The sequence below is a fragment of the Perca fluviatilis genome, chromosome 10 (assembly GCF_010015445.1).
Source record: "Perca fluviatilis chromosome 10, GENO_Pfluv_1.0, whole genome shotgun sequence".
Classification (NCBI taxonomy): domain Eukaryota; kingdom Metazoa; phylum Chordata; class Actinopteri; order Perciformes; family Percidae; genus Perca; species Perca fluviatilis.
In genome coordinates, this window is record NC_053121.1 from 33001695 (window position 1) to 33029006 (window position 27312).

The following is a 27312-nucleotide window of genomic DNA, read 5'->3' on the forward strand; positions in this document are numbered from 1 at the left end:
GTGGACTCGCTGCACGCTGTCAGCGCGGAGTTCATTAAAGAAGACACATTTCTGACAGGGACAGGTTTTGACAGGCTGGTTAAGACACTGAAGTGACACATGGTCGGTAATTAGAAAACTTAAGCCTTCAACATTGAAACTATGTCACTTTACCCAGAGGCGAGCGTGTAGGGGGGAAAAAAATGTCTGTCACAATTTATTTTAATTTTCACAATAAAATCACAGCCTTAAAGCCCTTACACACCGGGACGAATATCAGCGCGTGTTACTCGCCAGCGTTTTTCAACGCGTTTTTTGTGTTCACAGCCAAGCGATTTTCGCTGACGATGAGCCGAGTGAACATGCAAATTCATTCATTCCAGACACGTGAGCAAAAGCGGCAATCTCATTGGTCGGATAGTTTTTGACGCGGCGCGTTAAACCAAAAAATCAAACCCGAGGCGTTTTTTTAAAAAATTACGCTTTTACGCGTGGCGTTTTTCGCGTCGGTGTGCACACTCACATTGGCGCCCTTTGTTTAGTCACGAGGCGTTAAACGTCGGCGAATATCGCACGCGAAATTTGTCCCGGTGTGAACAGGCCTTTAAGCGAGAAGAGTGTGTGAATCTTCACTGATCTCCCGATTTGATTCGATTACGATTATCATGTCAGCGATTCAATTTGATTCGATATCTCGATGCATCACGATGCGTCAGATACATTTTTCTATTAAAGCCATGTAGGAGATTTCATTCATAGCTTTTCAAGCTTCAAAAACAAAACATTCTGCAGTGCTCTAATACTAAATAAATTGGATACATAAAACTACTGAATGTGCAAAACATAAGAGAATATGTAAACAGAAATGTTGTTAGGCCTACATTAAATTGTAAACAGAAATAATCGATTATTTGATTAATTTCAACACCTCTAATTTTTACACTGTAAATTAATACAATTGAAAATTCCTGAAAAAATATTTTGGATTACCATTGTATCTGTTACGATGCAGTCAGAGCTTAAATGTCTAGCTCTTACTTGCTGCTAGTATGGCTTAATCTATGACCGGTCATGATAATATTCAGCATTAAGTCACAAAGTTATGGCCTTTGAAACAATAGCTAGATTACCCGTTATTTGGTACAAGCCAATCCTTTGTTTTTTTCCTCCACACGACAAATGCTTTTTTTTTTTTTTTTAAGTCCTACTCATGCTTTTATAGGCTACAGATTATTTTGAGCGTGGCAGGAGGGGAAGAGCATTTCACCCCAGGACACTGTCACAGAAAGAGAAAACGCTGTAAAAATCAAACTTGTGGCAGACGGTTCATTTAAGTGAGTGTGTTTTGTGAGGCTGTAAAAATGCAACCAGCAAGCCACAGTTGGAGGCAGCGCTGTAATACTGTCTTGGTGAATGCCACCGCTGTCATTCTCACAAACAAAATCTTTATTTGTTGGGTCAGGGGCTGTAATTGCTCGACTCTTCGTCCTGACTCTGACTCTGACTCTGACTCCTGCCCCAAAAGAGGTTTTAGCCAGCCCCAAAGGAAAATCAGCAGCGCCAAAATGATAAGAATTGAGAGGAAAAATTGTAGGGCTGCTCCCTCTTAGTCCGTTAGTCTAATCTGTCGTTTTGGTCTTAGTCAACTTAGATTTCTTTAGTCGATTAGTCATGTTTTATGCTTTTTTTCATGCTGTATGACTTATTTCCAAGAAACGTACGAGCACATCTCTGGTAACAAGAATTAAAGTGGTGCTTTTGCATGACTCTTTGCGGAGAAACTCCAGATTTACAGATCTGTCGATTAAATCAACTAATCGATTAGTTGATAAAATTGAATGAGTGTTAGTCGACTAAGAATTTCTTCAATCGAGCACAGCCCTAAAAAATTGCACTTAAAATCCTCTCTGACTGTGTTTTTAAAAGCAATTTACCCAACAACCGTTGAAAAAGCACAACATAAACTTAAATCGGAGCGCTTATCTCAGTTTTACTGTCCAGAGTCAGGCTGTGCCGGACTCTCTCGGTGATTTTTAACGGTGGTATTTTAATATTAATATTATTCTTTAAGCAGGTTTGTTGATTGGGGGTTCATTTCCTACTAAAGCATAATAGGCATTTTTGTTCATCAAATTGTCAGAAATGGCAGGCAACTGCATATAGATTTCTGTCAAATAAGGTAACACGGACTCATTGCCTTTTTACTGTACGCAAACCGAGCGTGCTTCCTGCCGTGCGTAGTCATCCCCGCAAAGGCCCATTCTGAGTCAGGAAAACCCCTGCTTTTTCAATGCCATGCTGCTTATGCACTTGGCCTAATATAGACACTTCACTTAATAGTCAAGGCCCCTGTCCCTGGCCCACTGGTCCCAGTACTCTGATCTTGATTGGGTAAAAATGTGTCCAGCTGCTGATAGCCTGGTGTCTGACCTACAGTGCAGCGGTGAGATTTATTTTTATTTATTTTTTCTCACACATCAGCAACGGATTAAGCTTTGTCAGTCCCTTTCCTTAAAACATTCCCCACATTGTAACGTGCTGCTCTGATAAACTGCTAGTAGCGAAGCAGACAGACAGTGTGATTGAGCTGTCAACCACCTGCTGTGCTGAATCTGATCTCTTTATTAATTTAGTTACTAGACAGTTAAAAATCACCTCGCTGATTTAGATCTGTGGCCTTTGCTGTGTGATCTAGCACCTCTACTTGTTTCCCCGAGCCTTAATGAGCATTATATTTATAACTAATAGTTCAAACAACTAAAGATTCATTGTCCCAGTTAGGGAAGTCACAAGAACTGGTATTTCGGTACCAAGTCAGTACCAATATTCTAAAAACGTGACGGTACTCGTTTTTCTAAAGTACCATAGGTCCCAGGGGGGTGCAATTGTTTCGGACCTGACGGAGGCAGTATATGCCTACAAGTGCTCTAGTCTGCCGCTAATTGCTTAAGAAGAAGAACGCCCACCAGCACAGAAACAGAGCGCCCCCTCAAATATTAACATGCAGTAGGTGAGACTTATAAAACTAACTTTCTGTCATATTTGCTGAAACTTTTATTTAATTTGTTTACACCCCGTGGTATCGACTTTGGTATCGAGTATTTTGTGCTTTTGGTGGTATTGGTAAACCTGACTCCGCAAGATGGATTGCTTCGCATTTGCTCGGCATATCCATCTGGGGACTTACCATTGGAGAACTTTTGGGAAGGGGTGAAAATAGTGGTTAGCTGATTGGATAAACCATCTGTCTATCACCACCTATGTAGGTGATAGACAGGCCAAATCAACCAATCGGATCAAACTCTTGCCGAAACCAGTTGGGAGAAGAGCAAAAACATCTTTTCCTCCAAGAAAAGCCTCCAGTGTTGTTTTTTGCTCTTCTCTCAATGAAGGAATACTTTCTAATTTGGATAAAAACCAACACTGATTGGTCGGTCATTTGGCGAACGGCTCAACATTTTCTCTATCTCAAGATGCCAGACTGATGGCGAGTAGAAAACTGGAGCTCGCGAGAGCAGGTCGGTCTCACGTGGCTAGGTATTGGTTAGGGCTGGACCCGAATATTCGAATATTCAAATATTCGTTCGGTGGGTTGGTATTCGATTTGAAAATTTGACATTCGAATATTCGTGTTTTTTTATTTTTTTATTTTATTTTGGTTTATTTATTTTCTGCATTTATCTCTCGTTCACACTCCAGTCCAGTTGGTGGCGGTAATGCACATTTAAGTTGGTTTGTCAACCGCCAATAAACTACGAAGAAGAAAAAGAAGAAGAAGAAGATACTGTCGGTACACAGTGACGCCCACTTCGAGCATTTAGCAAGCTGGGCAGAGAAGCTAGCGACGATAACAAGTGCGGAAATGGAAAACTGTTTAGCGTTTTTCCGTTGTGATTTGGCCAGAAACTTCAACATTGTGAGGCGAAGAGATCGTTTTGGAATATAAAGCTTGGATATTACATTTCCTTGGACTCTTGGGGATTTATGAAAATCAAGTTTTGTTCAAAATACCACTTTGTTGCTGAAAGGACAACGAAAACAGGTATGCATGCACTCTTGGCTGCGCAGATTACGGCTGAATTGTTTTATTTTGTGTCACTTTGTAACCGTTGTGTACATGGCTGTATATTTTAAAGATTTAATGCTTTAAAGTTATAAAAATGCTCATGAGTGGAAGTTTTATCGAGGTTACAGTGACGTCCCAGTCACAAAGTGTCCCGTTGACGGGACGGTGATCCTTGAGAGGTTAAAAGTTTATTAATTCTGAACGCATCTGGCCTGTCTATCTATATTGCACCAAATACGACACTGCACTCCCTTGTGAAGTCGTTAGGATGAAAGGTTCTCAAAATAATCAAAATACAAACAAACAGACAGACACATAGATTCCTGCCTTTATTAGAGATAATATGTTCAGCCCCCTCTCTCCGAAGCTTCGAATATTCAATGCTCATTACTACCGAAGCTTCGAAGCTCAAAAAATGGTATTCGGACCAGCCCTAGTATTGGTACCTATTGGACTACTAGATTTGTGGTATCGTGACATCCCTAGTCCCAGTCGGGTGTCATGTTGTCGAGGGGGTGCACAAAATTAACAACCATTTAAGACAATTGCAGGCTGGTGCACTGCCTCACTCCTTCCCTGCTTTCCGGTTTTCCTGTTGCTCTCTCATTGGCTACTGCTCACATCTCAGGGTCGTCTCCATGGAGCTACGACTACAAGTGCATCTTGTTTTTGTCTGATGTAATGAAAAATGTTTGCAAAAACTGTCGACAAGGTCCTGAAGCTCTGAAACCTCTCCAACTAGACAACTTGTTGTAACGGCTGTGAGCGTGAATGCTTTGCAGACTCAAGGATTCTTGTCTCAGATCTAAAAAAAACACAAAAAGAAACGGGTGGGCAAAAGCACCGCCAACGTCATGCTGTCTGCACTACACTTCACTCAGAGCCACTACAAAAGCTTTCATTTCCTCAGTTTTCCCACATTACAAGCACAATCAAACTCAAATCCAAGCCTTTGTTTCATTTTGTATGAGACCTGCAGACTGATCTCATACAGTGGCGTATGTATGACACGCCAATTCGTATGTCATTATCAAGACGCATAATCGCTTTTTAGCGTGTTTATTAACTCTGTTCGGCTGCCATTGACCTACATTACGTGTGAATTTTCGCCGTAGCGAGTAGTATGAAAGGACCTAAGTCCGCGGATGGGTAAAACACCGGGATCACGTCCTGCGCTTGGCGTGGTTTTTTTACATGCGTGTGACGTTCTCGCGATAGTACGGCACGTTCTTGCGATAACGTTTACATCCGCTGTATACAGCGTAGACATACACGTGGATAGCTCAAAATGCGTAAAGATAACACGCCATTTGGCTTTAGGAAAGTGGCGTGTATGTTTACGCAAAGTCATGATGCCATGTTGGAGACCTGTAAATGTGTTTTCACAAATTATATGTAAATTATGGTTGGGTATTATTCACAACGCCGTAGTTCATTTTTAATAGAAAATTGACCCACTGATATTTGCAGTAACAAAACATTTGTGGTCATATTATCCATATTTTGTCTTTATAGTAATGCTTACACAAGTACATTATTTGAAGTGTACTTCCATGCAGCTGTCAGGGTCGGAAATATGTATTCACCTTTTTATAGTGGCCGGTGAATCCATATCTGCCACAATATTTCACCAGACGAGTTTTTTTTAGAACAAAAAAGAGAGCCGTTGGTTACCAATGCTGGGACTGGTGAACTACATGTGGCTATTGCACCAGCCACTGCCAAAATAAAGAACCATTTGACCGGCTGCTGGTGGTCCCGAGGATGATTATCTGGGATAGAAAAGCTTTGCATCTTGACAACATGTAGCCAGGATTACACTGTCGCACCAAAGCCCGGGCGGCTTACTGCTGTGACTTGAAAGAAGAAAGGGAGCGTTTGACATTTCTTTGGGGAAACAACAGACACATTCAGTCCTCTGAGAGCCTTTTATATCATCCACTCGTCACATTCGGCTGTCTCGAGGTCAGCGATGTTGTTGCCTCAGGTTCGTTTGTTTTTCAAGCAGCTTTTTAGTTACTGCTATCGACTCATCTGCTACGCTAGTGTAACACAGGAAATTCCTAATAATTCCGACACGCTGAATTGTAGTAGAGTACTTTAAATGTGCGGTTTAATCTGTCGGCCCTGATATCTGTGACCGCAAACATTCTGAAGGCTTACACAGCTACGTATTTGGGCAAAAAGCTGTGGTAATTTTTTTTTTTTTTTAGGCCTTTTTTTTTTTTTTTAAATAGGACAGCTGAAGAGACAAAAGGGGAAAGAGAGTGTGAATGACATGCAGCAAAGGGCCACAGGTCGGAGTTGAACCTACGGCCGCTGCGTGGAGGAGTAAACCTCTATATATGGGGCGCCTGCTCTACCAGGTGAGCTACTCAAGCGCCCAAAGCTGTGGTATCTTGACAGTTTCATTCAATTGTGTAACAGTTGTGAAAGAAAATGTACAGTTCCCTTGCCAACACAGAATTTCAATTATTTATATATATATATATATATATATATATATATATATATAATAATAATAATAATAATAATAATAATAATAATAATAATAATAATAACTTTTACATCTGCTTAACTTGAAATCCTCTTATTTCTTTCAGTCAGTGTTAATCTTCCAGGTTTCTTGGAGTTGATGATTGTTATATTTTCCCCTTCTCACAGCAAAAACTGCATCATAAGGTCCTAATCAGACAGAATCTGGCGCCCCGCCTCCCATTGGGGAGTCAAGTGGGTTTAGGCTGCGGTGGTGGGGGCCGCAGGGGGGTGCCTAAAAGTTGAGACAGAATCACTGAAACAAAAAGACCAGGAGTTGACTGTTCCCTGCAACAAGCTATAGCGCAGTGCACAATTTCTCCCTCCCCTTTTCTTTTTCTCTTTCTTCGTGAAATGAAGTTGCCTTTAAGTGCGGTTGGAAATGTTGAGATCATAAAAAACGCTCTGATGGAAAACAATAATTGTAAAATATAAAGTCTACTTGTGCTACATTGAGGGGTTAAAGCACACAACAGGAAGTTGCACAAATGGGCCATTTAAGTGACACTCCCATGCCGCCGCACAACCCTGCAGAGAATCGCCAGAGCCAAACCTCTGGACCAAAGGGCAGTTAGGTTGAGGAGAGGTTATCAGTTAGGAAGGGCTGTGGCTAAGATGTGTGGCCGATCAAGGGCCCTGCTCTTATCAAGAGCTTAACCGAGCTGTGTGTGAACCCTAATGATTTGAAAACGTAACATTAGGAACTTAAAAGATCCTCAATTCTCAAAAATCTGCATTCATATAGAAACAGTGTCTTTTTTTATTTATTTTTTTTATCACTCGTTAATGTAAAACAGTGTTGATGTAGGCTGTAGCCTGTGGCAGGTTCGTAGGAGCCGTTTAATTTGCGGTGTAAACCCCCATCAGGTTGAACATCTTTACCAAGAAAATAACAACCCAGTCCCTTAGGATATAATGCATTTTATATTTGTTTGGAATAAACTGAAGAGTAGTCATGTGCTCAAGGAAATCATTGTACTAATTGTACTCTCAGTTATATTGACCGCTGATATCTTTTGAAGGGCACTGCAGAAACAAAACCGCTACAAGCACCGAAGAGGTCACTGAAATCAAAACAAAAGGAGTCGCTCATAAAGACAAACCTACAGAGAATTATCACCTGAATCTGCTGGTCCCAGCTTTAAAGTGAGTTTAAGCTAAATTTTTTTTTAGCTGTCCGGTCCTTAACCTTACTCGTCGGTTGACTCTGAGCGCTCTCATGGTGTCGTTTTTAGCCGCAGCAGGCAGCTGATTTAAGGGAAATTGCTGTAAAAGCACTACCTGCTTAGCAGTAAACAGCAGACTGACACACTGGTAAACATAGAGGAGCGTTTAGCAGCTAAAGTGACAGATTTTCCTTGGTGAAATATCTGAATGAATAAGTTAAGTGAAGTCTCGTCATTTGAATCAGTCGTAATGTAATCATCAGGATGTATTTCTTAAGCAGATGGGGATAGAGAGAAATAGAGAAGAGCACAACATGTTTCTTCAGAGCCCCTGTTCCTCATTTGAATCATTTTTTTTCTTCTTTTTTTTTTAATCTTCCTGCCGCCTGGGGTGGCCAATGTGTCCTGAGCCTCTGGGTGTTAAGACTGTTTGATATCTTGGCTGTGTTTGTGTCCTTGTCTGTTTGCACAGTAGGAGCACAACGTGCTCTATAATAGCGCCTGTGTTTAATAACTTGAAGGAGCTGGATAACGAGCCCATTTGGCGACGCTAATAGCATATGCTGTTTAGAGGAAACATATATCCAAAGCTCCTTACAGTCTCATACTGAGTGTGTTGTACTAGGGGTTCCAGTGGGAATCCCCAACCCTTTTTAGCATGAGTGATAAAACTAAAACTGGTATACATGATGAAAACCTACTGGTGCACACGGTTAGTCGTGTTGTTTTGTTCTCCACACATGGCACAGACACACAGCTCTTTGTAAATGGGCTTCATCCTACTTCAAGCAGCACATACCATGTTTTACCAGAGATAAGCACACTGGATCTGTTTTTAAATGGGTTGTTAAATGCGTTTTCCGTCTTATCTCCCACTGTATTGAATTTGCGGAAAACATTAAAGGTACTGCATGTAAGTAAACGGGATCTCCACGTTCTGCATGCTGATTGTTTTGCTTGCTCTCTCATCAGAGGGCATCAGGTCCTGAGATCAATAACTGGCCTTCATAGATAGTTACTCAAACAGAGTAGTTTGTGATAGCGAAGAGTCTGAAATGTTTGAGCTTTTATACTGTAAATTATGAAAATATTTATGAAATTTTTTTTTCCCAACCTGGACCCTATTTTCCTATGTTTTTGTGTCTAAGTGACTGACTGATGGGAACAACAGTCTTTGACGTTGGTCCGGTATTAAGCAAGATCGCTGCAGTTGGCGGCTTGTGAAACAAGCTACAATGTAAGGCAATTATGCAGCTTGTATTTACCTTCACAAAAGTGTTTGTTTGGCCACTGACGGGAAAGGACTTCTAAGGAGGTCGACCTTTCTGTTAAAAGGGTGATAAAATGATTATATAGGGTATTTCACACTGTTCCTTATGGTCTCCTAATGGGGTATGTAACATTGGTTGGGCTGAAAATGGCCTGGTTGATATTTTATGGGCCCTTATTCATCCCTGTGTTTTGGCCCTATTTGTAACAAGTAATAAATATATTCATGAGCAGACCAAATATGGTCTGCTCATGAATATTTAGATGAGCAGCACGCTGATTGGTTGAGCGAATTGCCATATGCACACATTAAAGAAGGGCGCTGATTGGTTGAGCGAATCCCCAATACACATACATTAGAGGCGTGACAGAATCTTATATTCCAGACACTGCAATGTTACATTACCAAATTCACTTCTGAGACTTTTTTTATGAGAGAAATCAACTATATAAATATCAAATATGGGCCGTTTTACGAAAATTGATGGCTTATTGCAAATTTGGTAAGACGTGTCGGACTTTAGGAGCTCCGGCTGCCGGCATAACTATAATATATTTACGGTTTGAATTTCGTCACGCCACTTATATAACATGATTCCCCAATGTCTTATAAAGCTAACCGTTGTGTCCGATTTTGATTTTAAGGCATTTTTATGAACGTGAGCAGTCTTTGTAGGACGAGCAGCTGCTAGCTATATGTCCCATTCAATACAATGGGGAAATATCGCAGCTAGCTAGCTAGCTACACTTTCGGCATAACTATAGCTATATTTACAGTTTGAATTTCGTCACGGCATGAATATTACAGGTTCTCCAAGGTCTTACAAAGCTTAGCTAACACTTGTCCGATTTCGAATTTCAATTGAATGCATTTTTGTGAATGTCAGAGTTAGGAGGAGGCTAGCTAGCTCTCATTGATGGACTCCAGCTCACCGCGGCTCTATCAATGAGACTCGCGGACAAGATGCGTTTATTTCCCCGATTTGTTTGTTTAAATAACTCAACACACACATCCATTAGATTAACTGGAACCTGCGGGCTGCGGTAAGAGATTGCGGGCGTAACAAGCTCGCCGACCGCGCTCTCAGTCACTCACCGGCCGGCCGGTAGTAGGAAGAGGGGAGGGAGAACAGCGAGCTGCAGGCCCTGGAGCTCTGTCAGGGCAGCGGCGTTTGGTAGTCCAGTCACCCAGAAAGGGTGAGTTTGAACACCGGGCCGCCGGCCGAGCTCAATCTAGCTCACAGCAGGTTGGGGTCTGTGACGGAGGACAGGCAGGGCGGCGATGTAGCAACCCAGGCAGCACCGGCCGCTTAACTCCGACACAGTCGGACAAAATTTGCAATTAGCCATCCATTTTCGGAAAACGCCCATATTTGAGCTTTACATTTCTTGCATAAAAAAGTTTCAGAAGTGAATTTTGTAATGGAATAGCAGAGATCTGCGTGACTTTGATTCAGAAGACTACCTGATCTCAGGTCAGTTGTGTAACCTATGTAAATGTTGGGGCATGACCGTTCTCTTAATACACCCATGGGCGTGACAAAGTTACAGGTCTTGGGAGGTTGATGTCAACTTCCAGCTTTGTTGAGCTTTGCCCGTTTTCAGCGGCAGTTTCAAAATATGAGATTTTCATAGTAAAGGGGTGTCAGTAGGATTTTGAGCTTCTATGTATGTCCTATTTACCCACCGAACTGTCATTATTCAACTATGACAGGGTAAAATTGGTTTTCCATTCAATCACCCCTTTAAAGAGAAATATAGATACGTTTTTTTTTTAAACATAAAAACATAAAAAACATCTGCAAAAATTCATTAGTTAAACCCACCAGACTCCATGTAAATAAACAGTAATTTTAGCATTGTTAAATACACCTCATTCAAAGTTGACAGAAACAAAATAAAACTATGACAGTCTTGGGTCGTCTTTCCACATTTCCAACCATCACAACTCAGTTTTGGTTGAAATAAACACATAGTTAACCGATTTACATGTGCAAATATGTTTGCTCTATACACGCTAAAAGTATGGCTTTTTTAAATGGAGTCTGGTGGGTTTAGCGCTAGCAACCTCAGAGCTGTTTCTGGTTAAACAGAAAGCTCTCAAAGAGGTTCTCTCAAAGATTGTTTCCATAATGTCAGACACTTAAGAATAATAATTTGCCAATAATAATTTTATTGGCAAAAACGGCACTTTTAGTGGACCAAACTGATGCTGAACATTTAATACTGGACCAATTTCAAAGATTATTGTTCCTATCAGTCACTTACACACAAAACATAGGAAAATATGGTCCAGGTTGAAAAAAAACAGTAGTTACCCTTTAAGTGCATTTTAAGGAGCCAGACCTCATACCTTTGGTATGTAGGGGAACAATTAGGAAGAACACTGGTTGCAAAAATAATTCATAGGTATCTCTAAACCAAAGTAACTCTAAGTAATTACAGTGACTTCTAGCGTTCTCAGACATAAATTCAGTGATCACAAAGGTGGTTGAAGTTGATTGTAGAGCGCTAGGCTAAACCTTATCTTAAAGTGACCAAAAAGCAACTCTTGATTTGCCTGTTTAGCACTCCATTCTAAGTTTGTAGTTTGGAAATTATGTGTATGACACTCCTTTTTACCGATGTATGAATGTTCAAAACAGGGCTTGACAAAACAATGTCAAGTTATTACATTACAAAGAATATCTTGCTGTTTACATTGTCTCATATCCAGGGTCTGTGTGAAAAGAGCGTGTTTAGGGCTACAACTAACAATCCTTGTTTTCTTGACTAACTTTTTGCCAATGAAATGTCCGGAAATTCTGAGAAACGCTCGACAAATCACGGTATTAGTCGATTATCCAAATAGATGCGAAATAATTTTTTGTCGATCAAATTATTTTAGCTCGCATGACTTCAGATTAGAGCTCGGCAATATATCGATATTATATTGATATCGTGATATGAGACTAGATATTATATATATTGTAATATCGTAATATGGCATAAGTGTTTTCCTGGTTTTAAAGGCTGCATTACAGTAAAGTGATGTAATTTTCTGAAGTTACCAAACTGCTGTAACTGTTCTATTATTTGCCTTTACCCACTTAGTTATTATATCTACATTACTGATGATTATTTATCAAAAATCTCGTTGTGTAAATATTTTGCGAAAGCACCAATAGTCAACACTACAATATCGTTGCAATATCGAGGTATTTGGTCAAAAATATCGTGATATTTGAGTTTCTCTATATCGCCCAGCCCTACTTCAGATACATCTGGTGAATTAAAAAAATCTGCATGAATGGTGAATTCTGACTTCATACATTTTTGTCACATATATAATTGCTTCCAGGTTACCTGGCAAAGTAAGTGAGCGTAGACTAAACCTTCAGTTAAAATACAAGTTTTTGTCTGGTGGTTTGACTTTGCTGATCTTGGGAGCGTGATCAGATGGCTGAATCTTTGCGTCTCTCGTCTGCCTCTGGGACAGACTTTTTGTATGAGACAAGGACGGCGTGTAGCCGTTGCTCTACCGTTGTAGTTTATGTGAATGGAAGCGTGTCTAACACGCAAACGCACATTCAACGGCATCACCCACAAGTGTTGATTACCGGAATGATAAATGTTTGGTGCTTTGAACGTTTAAATATACAGTAGACAGTGGAAATAATTTAAACACTCCTAATGCATACATTTTATTTTTATTGTTGTAATTGTATTATTTTATTTGTGTTATTTTACATTTATAGCCTGTTGTGACCTGTTGCCTTTTTGGAAAGTGTTCAGTGTTCGTACAGTGTTTTGAAATTTTCCTTTTTATTATTATTTTTGAAAATAGTTCACTGAAGTTGCCATTGGGCAAAAATGTTACCTCAGTCCCCAACAGGAGGCTTTTGACACTTGGCACTACTGTTCAAAAGAAACCCATCATATATTTACAAACCTAAGCAGCCAGGAGTTTTAGTTTTTGGTTCTGTTCTCTCCGTGTTTGTGTCTGACCTGCGAGGCGTATTACACATTAGCATCACTAACTTCACTCCTGGCCTTCACGACCTAAACTCAAAGCTTAATTATTCAAGTGTTTCTGCTTCTTGGCAGCGCGTACGCCCTCCTGGCCGGCTGCAGTCTGCTTCTCTTTGGATGGCGTCTATTGTCTGCCTGATTTCCCCAGGCATTGAATCCTGGCTGCAGGATTGAGGGCCATCAAACAGAATTAAGAGGAGACAATACCTGTGTGTGACGGCGGTTGTGTGAATGCTTACAGTTAGGCAAAAGCATGTTGACATTTTTGTGTACTTTTGTGTGCTTGTTTTTGTCAAAGTGTGTGTGTGTGTGTGTGTGTGTGTGTGTGTGTGTGTGTGTACGCTGAAGTGAAGCCAAAGCTCCCAAAACAAGAAGAGGCCTCTCCTCCTGGCTCCGTCCACTGATGCAGGCCTTCAGTGTCCGCCGTGCCAGCTGGCAGCCAATTTATACCGAGGCCAAACACTCCAATACCCACAGGCAGGCCAACAGGGGCTCTTTGTGGTGCCAGAGTGTGTGTGTGTACTTATCAGCTACTGAGACAGTTGTGCAGCTCATGATTGACTGCAAATGTTGTTAATCTCCAGACTTGGCTGTATCCAGAGGACTTCTATCCGTGTTTTTGCATTGGCCAAGGCATGACTTACATTCTATTAGCGGCTCATAGTAAGTACTGCTGCCACCCGGAAGCCATACAGCTTTGAGTTCATTCCTTGTTTGTCACAGCACCAAACTATAGACTTGGATATCCGTATTTAAATATGTAAACATATGCTAAGAGAGTGTGACATTGTTGGAAGTGGGGCAGCAAAAATGTAGCCTATATATTATCCTGAGGGTGGATTGAAGGAAAGCGATGAAAGGCCATGTAGTCAAGACTGCAGTGCCAAATAATATTTGAATTTCTTTCTTCTGTTTTTGTCTTTTCCTCTATTACACCTGTTGCCCACCTGCATAATGTTTACCTGAAAATTTGGAACTTTTTTACCACTTGTTGCTAGCCTGGATGCCAGCCGAACTTAGCCCCGCCCAAGACATTTGAGGTCGGGAAGTTCGGTCTGGGCTTGATCCGTTGTGGAGCAACTATGCTCGAACCACAGTTGTTCGGACCAATCAAATTGTCAGGGCGGGCTTTATACGATGACGGACAGATGATCAACAGTAACGTAATCAACCACGTCACCAAAGAACACTTGGGTTGAATTTGCTTACAATAAAGATGGCTGCTGCTTAGGGCTGGGCGATATGGACCAAAAGTCATATCCCGATATATTTTGGCTGAATATCGATATACGATATATATCCCGATATTTTTTTCCGCGAAGTGAGAGCAAATGTTCAGTCAAAGCCCAAATCAAATATGACATGTCACAAGTAGTTTCATAGAAACAGTTGCAAAATCAAATAAATAATAAACCGGTTTCTTCACCTGGTTCATGATTAAATGCTCAGCTGTTCAAATAACAATAAAATGTAAACCTAAATACTGTATAACAGGAGTACCTTTTTTGAAATCAAAGCTCCATAGGCTATTTGTGATTCGTTCCAAAGGTCAATTAAGCTTTAGATATTAATATAATCTACTTTGTTCAAAATGTAATGCCTCATGCCTGTAAGCCTAGGTTATAGTCCCATTCTTCCACTTGATACTGCTTCCACTTAAATAAACTTAAGATGAACTATCGACTACAAAACAAAGAAATTTATTATGATCGGTTCACAGATCTGAGTCCAAACGGAAACTTCACCCTTCTGAACTAAGAGTTTCTGCTTCAAGGTGAAGTTTAAACAGACTGAAATGTCCAGGCTCATTCCTCCACTATTTATTTCTGTATGTATTTATGCGTTACATGTAATTTTAACGGGCACTGAGCTCCAGATCCTGCAGCCGCAGACGGTCGCTGCCCCGCTGTAGCCTCTCTCCGTCCGCCTGCCGGCCGCAAACTTAGTGGAACTTTCCGCCCGATATCGACACAGTTCGTCCTGGACTACGTGTAAGATCCTACCGATCACCACTCTGTCTTTGGCTGGTCCGATCTGGATCAGCGGGGACGCCGCAGCAGCGGGCGGGCTGTGTTTTTGCCGGGGAAGAGACGCTGCGGCCCGCCACGGGGCTCTCCGCCTCCGCGCCGCCGAGCTCAGATTGCTGGTCGACGGCGTATATAAATCATAAAACACATTGTCACCTGTTAAATGTTATCCATGCTGTTTGTTCTTTTCATTTCCTCTATCGAACATAATTAAGCAGTACAAAAGTCCGGCATCTTTAGCGTTGATCTGAATGCTTCGGCCCCCTGTTCCAAGATGGCGGCGGGTTTTGACGTATGTTTAGAACCTCACGGCGACATATCTATGGGAGCAAGGATCACATTTGAACTATATCGATATATGCGATATGGTCTAATTCCATATCTCATTTAAAAATATATCGATATATTTGTTTATATCGATATATCGCCCAGCCCTACTGCTGCTAGAGAATTGAGATGTGTAGATTCCGCCATCGCGTCTGTTATAGAAGATAGAGAACTGCGATCAAGGCATTTGTCGATCGGATAGATGTTTTTGCCGTCCTTCCTACGGGATTCGGCAAAAGAAGATGGGGGACATACGTCACATACTCCGTTGCTCTGATTGGTTGTAGGTCTATCCAATTGAGTGCAGAGGCATTTTCTTTCCTGGCTCGGTTGTAGCCCAATGGAGCGGCATCGTACTCATATTCTGACTAGAATCTGAGTAAGACCACGTCAGGCTAACTTGTTGCAGGTTACCCATCCATATCGGCACTCTTGGGGATTATCTGTAGATATTATTATATTCAGATGATTCATGAATTTAGACAACCTGATACAAAAAATGAAATGGGGAAACTTTTTGTGCAAACTACTTTGATCTGATTTGTTGTTTTTATTGCAATGAATTAAATGTTTTTACTGGCAGTAATTGTTTAAAAACCAATATCATATCTTAAAAGTTGTCTACTGCCACAGTAACAAAAGTTAACTTTAGTACGCACAGCAACTTTTTCTCATAGTCACCAGGAATGCAGTTTTCACTCTCCCATCACACATAAAAGAAAGTTGACATTAACAACAACCAACAGTTAATCTAAGCTTAAGAGATATTTCAGTTACTTTGTTTACTTAGTTATTTTTGTAAACAAAAAAACTGTGTGCAGCTCTGTTATCTGATCAAATATCGTATCAGGACTCGGTATCAGCAGATATTAAATATATACAGTACAGGCCAAAAGTTTGGACACACCTCATTCAATGACTTTCCTTTATTTTCATGACTATTTACATTGTAGATTCTCACTGAAGGCATCAAAACTATGAATGAACACACATGGAATTATGTACTTAACAAAAAAGTGTGAAATAACTGAAAACACGTCTTATATTTTAGATTCCTCAAAGTAACCACCCTTTGCTCTGATTACTGCTTTGCACACTCTTGGCATTATCTTGATGAGCTTCAAGAGGTAGTCACATGAAATGGTTTTCCAACAGTCTTGAAGGAGTTCCCAGAGATGCTTAGCACTTGTTGGCCCTTTTGCCTTCACTCTGCGGTCCAGCTCACCCCAAACCATCTCGATTGGGTTCAGGTCTGGTGACTGTGGAGGCCAGGTCATCTGGCGCAGCACTCCATCACTCTCCTTCTTGGTCAAATAGCCCTTACACAGCCTGGAGGTGTGTTTGGGGTCATTGTCCTGTTGAAATATAAATGATGGTCCAACTAAATGCAAACTATGCCTTCAATTTTGAATAAATCCCCAACAGTGTCACCAGCAAAGCACCCCCACACCATCACACCTCCTCCTCCATCCTTCATGGTGGGAACCAGGCATGTAGAATCCATCCGTTCACCTTTTCTGCGTCGCACAAAGACGCGGCGGTTGGAACCAAAGATCTCAAATTTGGACTCATCAGACCAAAGCACAGATTTCCACTGGTCTAATGTCCATTCCTTGTGTTTCTTGGCCCAAACAAATCTCTTCTGCTTGTTGCCTCTCCTTAGCAGTGGTTTCCTAGCAGCTACTTGACCATGAAGGCCTGATTCGCGCAGTCTCCTCTTAACAGTTGTTCTAGAGATGTGTCTGCTGCTAGAACTCTGTGTAGCATTCATCTGGTCTCTAATCTGAGCTGCTGTTAACTTGTGATTTCTGAGGCTGGTGACTCGGATGAACTTATCCTCAGCAGCACAGGTGACTCTTGGTCTTCCTTTCCTGGGCAGTCGTCATGTGAGCCAGTTTCGTTGTAGCGCTTGATGGTTTTGCGACTGCACTTGGGGACACATTCAAAGTTTTCGCAATTTTCCAAAATTCCACTAATTAACCCTGATAAGGCACACCTGTGAAGTGAAAAACCATTTCAGGTGACTACCTCATGAAGCTCATTGAGAGAACACCAAGGGTTTGCAGCGCTATCAAAAAAGCAAAGGGTGGGTACTATGAGGAATCTAAAATATAAGACATGTTTTAAGTTATTTCACACTTTTTTTTTAAGTACATAATTCCATATGTGTTCATTCATAGTTTTGATGCCTTCAGTGAAAATCTACAATGTAAATAGTCATGAAAATAAAGGAAAGTCATTGAATGAGAAGGTGTGTCCAAACTTTTGGCCTGTAATATATATATATATATATATATATATATATATATATATATATATATATATATATATATATATATATATATATATATATATATATATATATAAAAAAGCCGATCTGGACATCCCTAGTAGTTTCTGTATTTAATAGACTCTCTAGCCTATTGACAATAATATGTTTCCTGATCTCAAGTATTCTGGCGTTGTCTTTGATGGCTTAAGGCTTTTTTATGCTTCTGTGTCGAATCGACGGCGTACCCCCGCAGACCCATCTGCGTCGACGCGAGCCCCTCTCCGAGCCCTCGGCCGTAGCTCGACGTGCACCCCCAAAAATGTGTAACTTTGCGTTGAGGCGACGCAGACCGCAAGGACTGTGATTGGTCAACTTGTCCTGTGTGTTGATAGTCGGTGTATCAAGCAGCCTACTGTGGGGAGTAGCAACACGCTGGTTCACTGACCTAAGGCAGCTAAACTCTGCTCTGCATTCACTTTGTTACGTAAGGGCACCAGAAAGGAAATCAACCCTCCAAAACGTTTCACATTTAAGGCATTTAGCTGATCCTCTTATCCTGAGTGACTGGTGCAACAATTTCCCATTCACCAGCGTTACAAGCGACCATTATTAAGCAGTGGAATGGAGCCACAGTCTTGACAATTTGGCTGTGACCACAGAATAATCATGTAAAAGTGACAACTAGAAACCAATTTCAGTTCGTGGATTTAAAAAAATTATTACATTTTGACATTGATAAGGTCAGGACAAAACAATTGTAGTGACTCACTCGGCAGTTACTCTCTTCAGCCTATTGTGGGGGAATTCTTATAGTTGTAGAAACATTTTCTGCTAGAAATCTGATTTAGTTCTACTGTTGTTTCTCCTTAACCCTTGTCTTGACTTCTGGTCACATTGACCTGTTTTCAATTTTTGTTTTATATCAGAAAATATGGGATGTAGAAATGAGCGCTGAAAATGTGAAGAAGAAAAATTTAACAATGTAAAACGTTGGAAAAAGCAAAAACAAACTGTGAAAAAAGGCGTCAAAAACGGCGGGGTTTTTTTTTCAAGGTTGATAAGAAGACAACACAAGGGTTAATAAGCCAAAGCAGCTTGAGGGGAACACTATCATGTAAATAGCCACATTTATTTACCAAACACTGTATGAAAAAAAACATGCATATGTAATGTCACACACATATTTCTGAAAGTTACAATCTCGAAGATCACAGCTTCGTTCTCTTTGGCAGCACACAGATGTGTGTTTTTTTTTTGGATCTCACTTTTGTTTGGCCATAGTAACCGTTTAAGGTGGTTTAAAAGTCTATTATGTTAGCTCCGCCTACCCTCTCTGATGGGCCAACCACTGTGTGCGTGATGGAAACTGCGTTCCTAACTCTCCGCTGCTTGTGATTTTTTTATTTTTGCCGGGAACGTCGCCACAGACACCTAGTTTGTAATGCGGTAAATGCAAGGGTTAGGTCCGGAGTAATTTCCTCTCACTCAGGCGCAGTGGGTAGTTGGCCGTCGACTGTAGTCTTTGCGGTGTGTTCAAGTGCATTTTTTTGCCCAAGACAAAGGCGACGTGAGGCGATGCCACAGTCGGCCTTGGTCGGCACTAGTTCTTGACCTGCTTGGCGTGTCAGGGCCTTTTTTAGAGGGTGAGCAAGCTGCAACCTCTGCAGCTCAGACTGATAAGATATCAGACAGACAAAAAAAGCAAACATGCCACCATGTGTACCTCTCTTTGAGCCTCAATAAATACCATCAAGGCACCCAATACATGAGGAAAAGTAAGCTGTCGAGATCGTTGCTAAACATTTTTTTAACTGAGGTTTTCAAGAGCAAATTTCTTTTTTTTTTTTTTTTGTGTTTTCTTGAAACCTTTTAATTTTATTTAATCAGCTAAAATAGGAACCGTGTTCAGGATCCAACCCACAAGGAAGTAGGCAGCTGTGATGCTATTTGTTTTTCTTGTTGTTAGGGCTGGGCGATGTGGACAAAATCAAATATCACGATATTTTTGACCAAATACCTCGATATCGATACCGCAATGATATTGTAGTGTTGACTATGGTGCTTTCACAAAATATTTACACAATTAAATGTTTGATAAATAATCATCAGTAATGTGGATATAATGACTAAGTGGGTAAAGGCAAATGATATAACAGTTACAACCGTCTGGTAAGTTCCTAAAATGACATCACTTTACTGTAATGCAGCCTTTAAAACCAGGAAAAGACAACACTTATGTCATATTACGAGATCCAAAATCTAGGACGATATCTAATTTCATATCACGATATCGATATAATATCAATATATTGCCCAGCTCTACTTGTTGTCATAGAACATGATTGATAAAACCAGAGCCGCTGTTTTCTGAACGTGCCGGTGGTGTGAACACAGTGGGTTTGTCAGTGGGTTTGTGGGAAGCGGTTGCTGCTCAGTCAACAGGTTTCAGTGGGAGGATGCGTGATGATGAACACACAGTTTGATCGTGAATCACTACGGTTACAGTTAACATTAGCAGCATCAGTTCCCCTCACTTTCATCTGATGTTGGGACGGAATGTCAGAGGCTTCTGGAGCTCCTAATAGTAACACACAGGACTTCTTGATGTAAGCTGATTTTTTTACTGTTCTTTCTCTGATTATTTTGTGGATATACATGTTTTTAGAGCTGCGATAATACGTCCGTTAATTGGCAGACAGACTTTAAAGCAAGTTCTCAGACACGAATATTCACTGGTTTCTTTAGCCTTCTACTGATACTCTTTGGGTCGTTATGGGTTTAGGACAAAACAAGACTTTTTAAGATGTCATCTTGGACTTTATTCACTGCTTTCTGATATTGTATAGACCGGGGGTCTTCAACGTTTTTTAAGCCAAGGACCCCTTAACTGAAAGAGAGACGGAGCAGAGACCCCCTACTACATATATTGTAAATTTAAGTTTCATATTAACCTGGGCCTACAGTAACTTGTAGTATGCCCTAAAGCCTAAATTTTTTGCATAAAATACTAAGATATTAAATTTTTTTTTAATTTTATAAATCATGTTATAATGTTAAACATACATGTGGCACAGTGAATCCTTAGGATGAACTGTGTATGTGGATGGCCTTAGTGACTACCTTACCTATACGCCAGTTAGCAGTGGGGATTTATGTTTGCTAATAATATGTTGGATTCATGTTGACTTTTTAATAAAAAAAAAAAAATTTACAATAATTTGTAATTTTGCATTGCCTCTGAGGACCCCGTAGACCTCCAAGATCCCTGGTATAGACTAAATGATAAAGCAATTAGTAAAAATGTAATGATACCCTGATTTCTGAAATGTCATGTAAACACCTTACCTTGGTTAAAATCGGAGTTCTGATAACTGATAAAAAAAGAGAACTCCTTTAGTAACTGGAGTATCCCTGGCTGTCCATCATAGCCCAGTTAAGGTGTATACACCCTAACCACCGACTAGGCCGAACAAGAGGTCAGTCATCTGGCGGGAACATTGTGCTGTCCTACGCTGAAATAATGTGTAAATGAAACATTAAAGGTGCAGTAGGTAAGACTTATAAAACTAACTGTCATATTTGCTGAAACTGACCCTATGTTCCAGTAGAACCACATGAAGCCTGTAGTGTGATTTGCAAAAATCCACGCTCCCTGTTCAGATGCACAATCACTGCTCATGCACATGCATTCATTCTCCCTTGTGGGGGGAGGGGCTTAGGGGACCGTTTTGGGCTTTAGCAGAATGGGGGGAGCGACTGAGAAGTTGTCGATGTTCACATTTTCTTCATAATCCTACCTACAGCACCTTTTAAAGTTGTTAAATTTTACTGATTTAGTGACCGGCCTGTGTAATGTTGACACTGGTCAACTGGACGAAAAAGCGTTGTGCGTGTGGCCGGGTTGGCTCAGTGGGTAGAGCAGGCGCACTGAGAGGTTTATGCCTCGACGCAGATAACTTCTTTGTCGCTATAAATGTCACTGTACTGCTGCCACCAAGAGGAATTTCTGACATTTCTACTTGAATACACGAACGGGCAACAGAAAGCAGATGTGAGCAATGAACACAGGAAAGAGGCCCTCAATGAGTTTACCAAATAGAGAGTGTAAACAAGCTTCTAGTTGCGGACCAATTACATCATTTTAGGAACATATTCAAAAGTGGATGTGAAGGACGACAGACATTATTGGTTGCCTAGCTGCTAGAGTGGCACACCCTTATACTCTGCAAATGACTAGCTAGCAGTCCTTACCTAGGTACTGCGCATGTGCGACTCCCAACAAAGATGGTACAGAAGTGCGATGCCTCACTCTGTAGCTAAAACAGAGAGCTCAACACAGGGTGAAAAGAGGAGCTGCAGCAATGTGTAGTACAACAAAAATATGGTGTTTTCTGAAAATTAAACCAGATAAACCTATTCTGGTACAACCTCTAAATACAATTATGAACCTGAAAATGAGCATAATATGAGCACTTTAATGTATTTTACTGGCATTCACACAACTGGTACCCTCAAATGACCCTGAATGCAGCAGCTTCAGTTCTGAACTGAACTGAACTGAACTCCGAGGTGGATTGTTTATTTTTGTGGGGTTTCTCCAACACCAACCTTACTTTTATGTTATAAATCCTTTTTAGGCACCAAAGGAATTGCCTCCTTAGCATCGAGTATCAAAAAATGCCTGGTCATTCAATGCCAATCCCATGGGTGTCATGTTTGGGTGTCCACATGCTCTTGGGTATACAATGTAACACGTTTTAGAGTGTTTTGGTGTTGACTCACGATAGTCAAAATCAGGGCTGCATAATATAGTTTTTTGTCGTTATCGCGATATCAACTGGCGCAGTAACCATATGGCGACAGGCTGCGACATATTGCGAAAGACACTTTCATATTTTTGGGTTAGCTGAAACAAAATTACAAAAGTAAAAAAACTGCCCTTTATAATGTAACTGTCATTATTTTTTTAGTGGTGCCTTTTATATTCAATTAAATGTACAATTTGTTCAATATAAGTATGTTGGAAATGATTTCTTTAAATTTGTTTTAAATTCAACAAGCAATTTTGTTGTATTTTAGCAGAATACTGAAAGGCAGAACTGAGTACACCGTTAAATATCTTTATTTATCGCAAGTAATATCGTTAGCGTGATATTGAGAAACGTTATCACATATTTCCCTACATATCGTGCAGCCCTAGTCAAAATATGCTTTTTTGCTCACTTCATGACTTTATTTTATTTTGTCATTTGGCATCTACCCAGGGCACATGTTGAGCTTCTCAAGTATAAGTACCTGCTTGATAGCAGATATCCACATCTGTTTTCTAATCCCTCTACATGTTGGGGTTGTTTCATCAGTTGTTAGTGCAGACAGTTTTATATTCCCACACCTGAGCAAACCAAACAGAAGAAAAAGGAAACGCTCCTAAAGTTTGCTCGGTGTGATCATGACCTCAACTCAACCCCAACAAGGCACAAATAAAACATTGCAAACATTACGTCACAGAGGAGTCGCCGGGCGCCATGTAAGGATAACATCGGCGTGAGGCTCATCAGCGCGTGGCGGCTCTCTAGTGTGTGTGTGTGTGTCCTCAGCGCACATTTCACATTTCATATCGACTAACTGGGCTAATTTCACGGTCTGATGAGCAGACAGAGGCAGCCCGGCAAACTTACTGTTGTCACCGGAGACTTAAAAGGCAGCTTTTTTTTTGTTATTTTAAACTGTGTATGAATGTGTGTTTGGAGGAGGATGAAAGAGTGGTGGGTGTTCGCCAGGCATTCCCTTTTCTTATCGTGACTGGAGTGGTCGGACTCCTACAATTTAAGGAATGAATCACACAAAGTGATGGCAGTGACGAGTCACTGCTGCCTTGCTGGAGGATCGAAATCTGTTGCCCTCTGTGGAGGATAACCACAACTTTCAGGAACACTGTATAGTATCAAACTTGTGTGTGGCAATACATGAGATCATCTTCTTTTTTTCTTTTCTTTCTTTTTTTGTTCTCTCTTGTCAAGCATTCATATGCTGTGGTATTTGGCTCGTCAATCAAACAGTGTGGGTGGTACTGTGAAGTATTTATTCCTTGGCGTTTCCATCTCAGTTTGACTCTCTGGTTGCCAAGTAAAAACAAACCAAATTCAGACACACAGCGCGTGAGTTAGACGAGAAGACTTGACAATAAATATGGAAAATGGATTGGAAACGGGGGAACGGCAAGCCTGGTTCCGTCTAAAAGTAATAAAGTCCACCTATGAGCACCTCCCAAAGAGCTTAAGGTAACCCACTATCTCTCATACATAACTTTGTACAAAAACCGAAGTGGCAAAATGACAACGTGCCATTTTATCTAGGTGTTATACGACATGGCATTTCTTGACCACGACCACTAACTTCTTGGAGTCTCAGTTGTTTCTGGGAAAATGCTCCCGGTCAAGAAATAGCCCAGTGCTTAACGCTCCTAAAACAGTGAGTTGTCGTTTATATTTAATGTGTTGATTGGGTGAGTTTTGGGTGTGCTGGCTTGTCCAGTCTTTATGGGTAGCTAAGCTAAACGACTGCTGAATGCTTTATATATAACCAGTCCTTCCAGAAAAATGCGGAGTTTTTTTGTGATTGTTGGGGGTAAAAATTCTTAATTATGCAGCACGTTTTCTTAAAAAATGTGATGGAATATGCAGGATATTTATGCAATTTTATGCGATGAAATTGCGGGAACTTGCAAAAATTGCGGTTTGATGGGAAAAAAAAGTGATTCCCCCAACACCCTGCTTTTCGATGATGTTCACGTCGCGTAATTACATCACTTCATAACGTTCCCATGGCAACAGGGGGAAATGGCTGCTCTTGTGTGAAGTCAACGCAGCATTTTTCAACTTTCTGCTAAAATATATAGGATTTTTTTGCAACGAAAATGCGGGGATTATGAAATCATGCAAGCCCCACATATTTTGTGCGGAAATCAGCAATTTATGTGGCGAAAGTGCGCCGTATTTGGAAAAAATGCTGTCCCCACATAAATATGCAGACTTTGGCTGATTATGCATTGAATTATGCGATCGCATAATCGCGTTTTTCTGGAGGGACTGTATAACAGACAGGCATGAAAGTGGTATGGATTTTTCTCTTTTACCTCTGGGCAACAAAGTAAATGAGCGTATTTCCTGAAATGTTGAACTATTCCTTTTTAACTGGTTATAGGTAGTATTCTTTACAAGAATACTGTGTTTGAATATTGTAACATCAACAGTGAGACTTCAAAATGAGTCTTTCCAACAGCTTTGCTTTCTTTCTCTGTCACAGGCTCCAATGAGAGGCTCTCCATGATGAGGAGCTAACACTGTCGGCCGCACAACCGCAGGAAGAGACGTGGCTGCTGCACCATCCACAGTCGACGCATGGCGGTATTAGGGGTAAGAACCACACTTCCGTTTCCTTTTGTCTCTTATAAGAAAAACCCTGAGAGGTCCTGTTGTGTTTTCTTAAGTCTCAGAAATGACAGTTAGATAAGTTACATGACATTTAATGACTATGGGTCAATACTGTGTAGTTTCTTATTGGTGCTTATGGTTGAGCTTGGCTGTTAGTAGAAGTAGGAGTAAAGGCTGTCGTATGCTTCCGAGTCAACTCCACGCCGTAGCTACGCCGCTCCCTTCTGGAGTTCTGCGTCGGGGTTGCTTTGCATCGCGGTGCATTTCACCGCCATAACGCTAGGGGGTGATAAGTCTGAGGTTATTTGCGAGGTGTCTGCCAGCCAGTTTGTTATGTTAGCAAGCAAACTTTAGCACAACTGCCCACAAAAGTACTGCTTGCTGGCGAAGTGCTAATTTCAAAACGTTAGTGACATATAGACACTTTACAAATGGATAATAACCCCATCATTGTAACCAAGGTATGTCTGAGTTTATTTGCAAAGCTTATGTCCGTGAACCAGCGTGTTGCTATTCCCCAAAGTAGGCTGCTTGAAACACCGACTAGCAACACACAGGACAAGTTGACCAATCACAGTCCTTGCGGTCTGCGTCGCCTCAACACGAAGTTACACATTTTTGGGGGTGCACGTCGAGCTACGGCGGAGGGCTCAGAGGGGGGTTTGCAGCAACGCAGAGGGGTCTGCGGGGGTACGCCGTCGATTCGACGCGGACGCGTAAAACTGCCTTTAGCTTTAGTAAAGAATTTCCTGTTTATGTGCATCTCAAATGTCAATTCTGTAGCGTACCAGCTCAGAAAATGGTGAAAAATTCCCATTACAATTTCCTGACGCCCAAGGGAGCATCTTCAAATTGCTTCTCTTAAAAACCCACTAGAAGACAAACAAACAAAGCCAATCTTCACAATTGTGAAGCTGGTCTATGGAATATTTGGCATTTCCTCTTGAGAAATTGCTTGAAATGACTCAAGCTGTTTTCTCATATGAACTCTGGACAATGTCCAGAGAATCTGGTCCTGAGTTGCCCTTTCACACATAAAAGTTGATCAACTTAATTGAATAATTGACGAATACTGTAACTGTAACTCTGACAAATTGGCTTTATGAAATCATTTAAAAAAGTCATGAGGCAGTTCTTGAAAAGCTGATTTTGGAGCCTCTTGTCGGTCTGCAAAGTAGGGGTGTAAGAAAAAAAATCGATACACTTGAGTATCGCGATATTTTATTTTGCAATACTGTATCGATTTTCAAAAAGGCAATATCGTTGTTGTTGTTTTTTTATTTATTTTTTTAAACGTTCAAAAATATTCATGTAAGACAGTGGTTCATGTTTATGTTGTGTTTAAACCCCCTACCACTAGATGGCTATGCTGAGACGCACAACTGGTGTCCTTGCTTAACCGTGCCTAGCAGTGCCTGACTTTTTGCTAGAAGCTAACAATGTAGCTATGGCTGAACTTTGGCCTACTTCAGCATATAAACATTAGCTCACTAAGAACCTGTGAACCACAATCCCAAACTGGCAGTTTGATTTTCGGTGTACTGAATTGTTTACCTAAAGTAATCTTCTTTGACTTTTATGAACATCATGTCTTTGTTTATATATTAGTTTTTCTAAAATTATACTTTAAAAAATATCCCAATATATCGCCTTGCGCACAGTATCGAAATATTTAGCAATATATTGAATCGTGACCCATGTATCGTGATACGTATTGTATCGCCAAATTCTTGCCAATACACAGCCCTTCTGCAAAGACACCGATTATACCCTCTCTGTTCGTCGAGTGTATTTTATCTTCTTCACCTCTATCTCAGAGTTGAGACACTTTCCTTGTTTTAGCAGTCAGTGAGGATTTCAGAACAGGCTGGAGCCTCTAAATGATGGATGTCAGCTGTCTCCGTGTCTAACTCACCAGCCAAACCAGCCATTATCGGAGTAGAAGCTGCTGGGTGTAATTTCACATCTGATGATTTTGTTCTGTTGTAGTCTGTTAGTGAGTCAGCCCCTCACACACTCAGGCCAGTGAGCTGGTCCATTAGTTACTGTGTTTTTTTTCTCCACAAGAAACCTTGAAAAACATATAGCAGCACTTGTACATTCATTGTGTGAGTTGTTATCCTATGGTTAAAGAATGCTGGTTGGGGAGCTGCTGCAGCTGGCGAATGTGCTGAAAACAAACTGTTGGTTGATTTGACGGATGGTGGAGACGGAAGCAGTCCGCTTT

At 40.9% G+C, this 27312-nt stretch overlaps 1 protein-coding gene across 3 annotated transcripts in view; it reads left to right on the forward strand.

The window, feature by feature from the left end:
* Positions 1-27312, forward strand: part of LOC120567148 (polycomb group RING finger protein 3) — a 72070-nt gene that overhangs the window by 12657 nt on the left and 32101 nt on the right. For 2 of the 3 annotated variants that reach the window (XM_039813992.1, XM_039813995.1), the window contains exon 2: positions 24958-25067. In XM_039813992.1, coding sequence (XP_039669926.1) covers positions 25053-25067 — 15 coding nt within the window. In that variant the 5' untranslated portion in view covers positions 24958-25052. Of the gene's footprint in view, positions 1-7660; positions 7727-24957; positions 25068-27312 lie in introns of those variants that run through there. The other variant, XM_039813994.1, reaches the window with a different exon arrangement.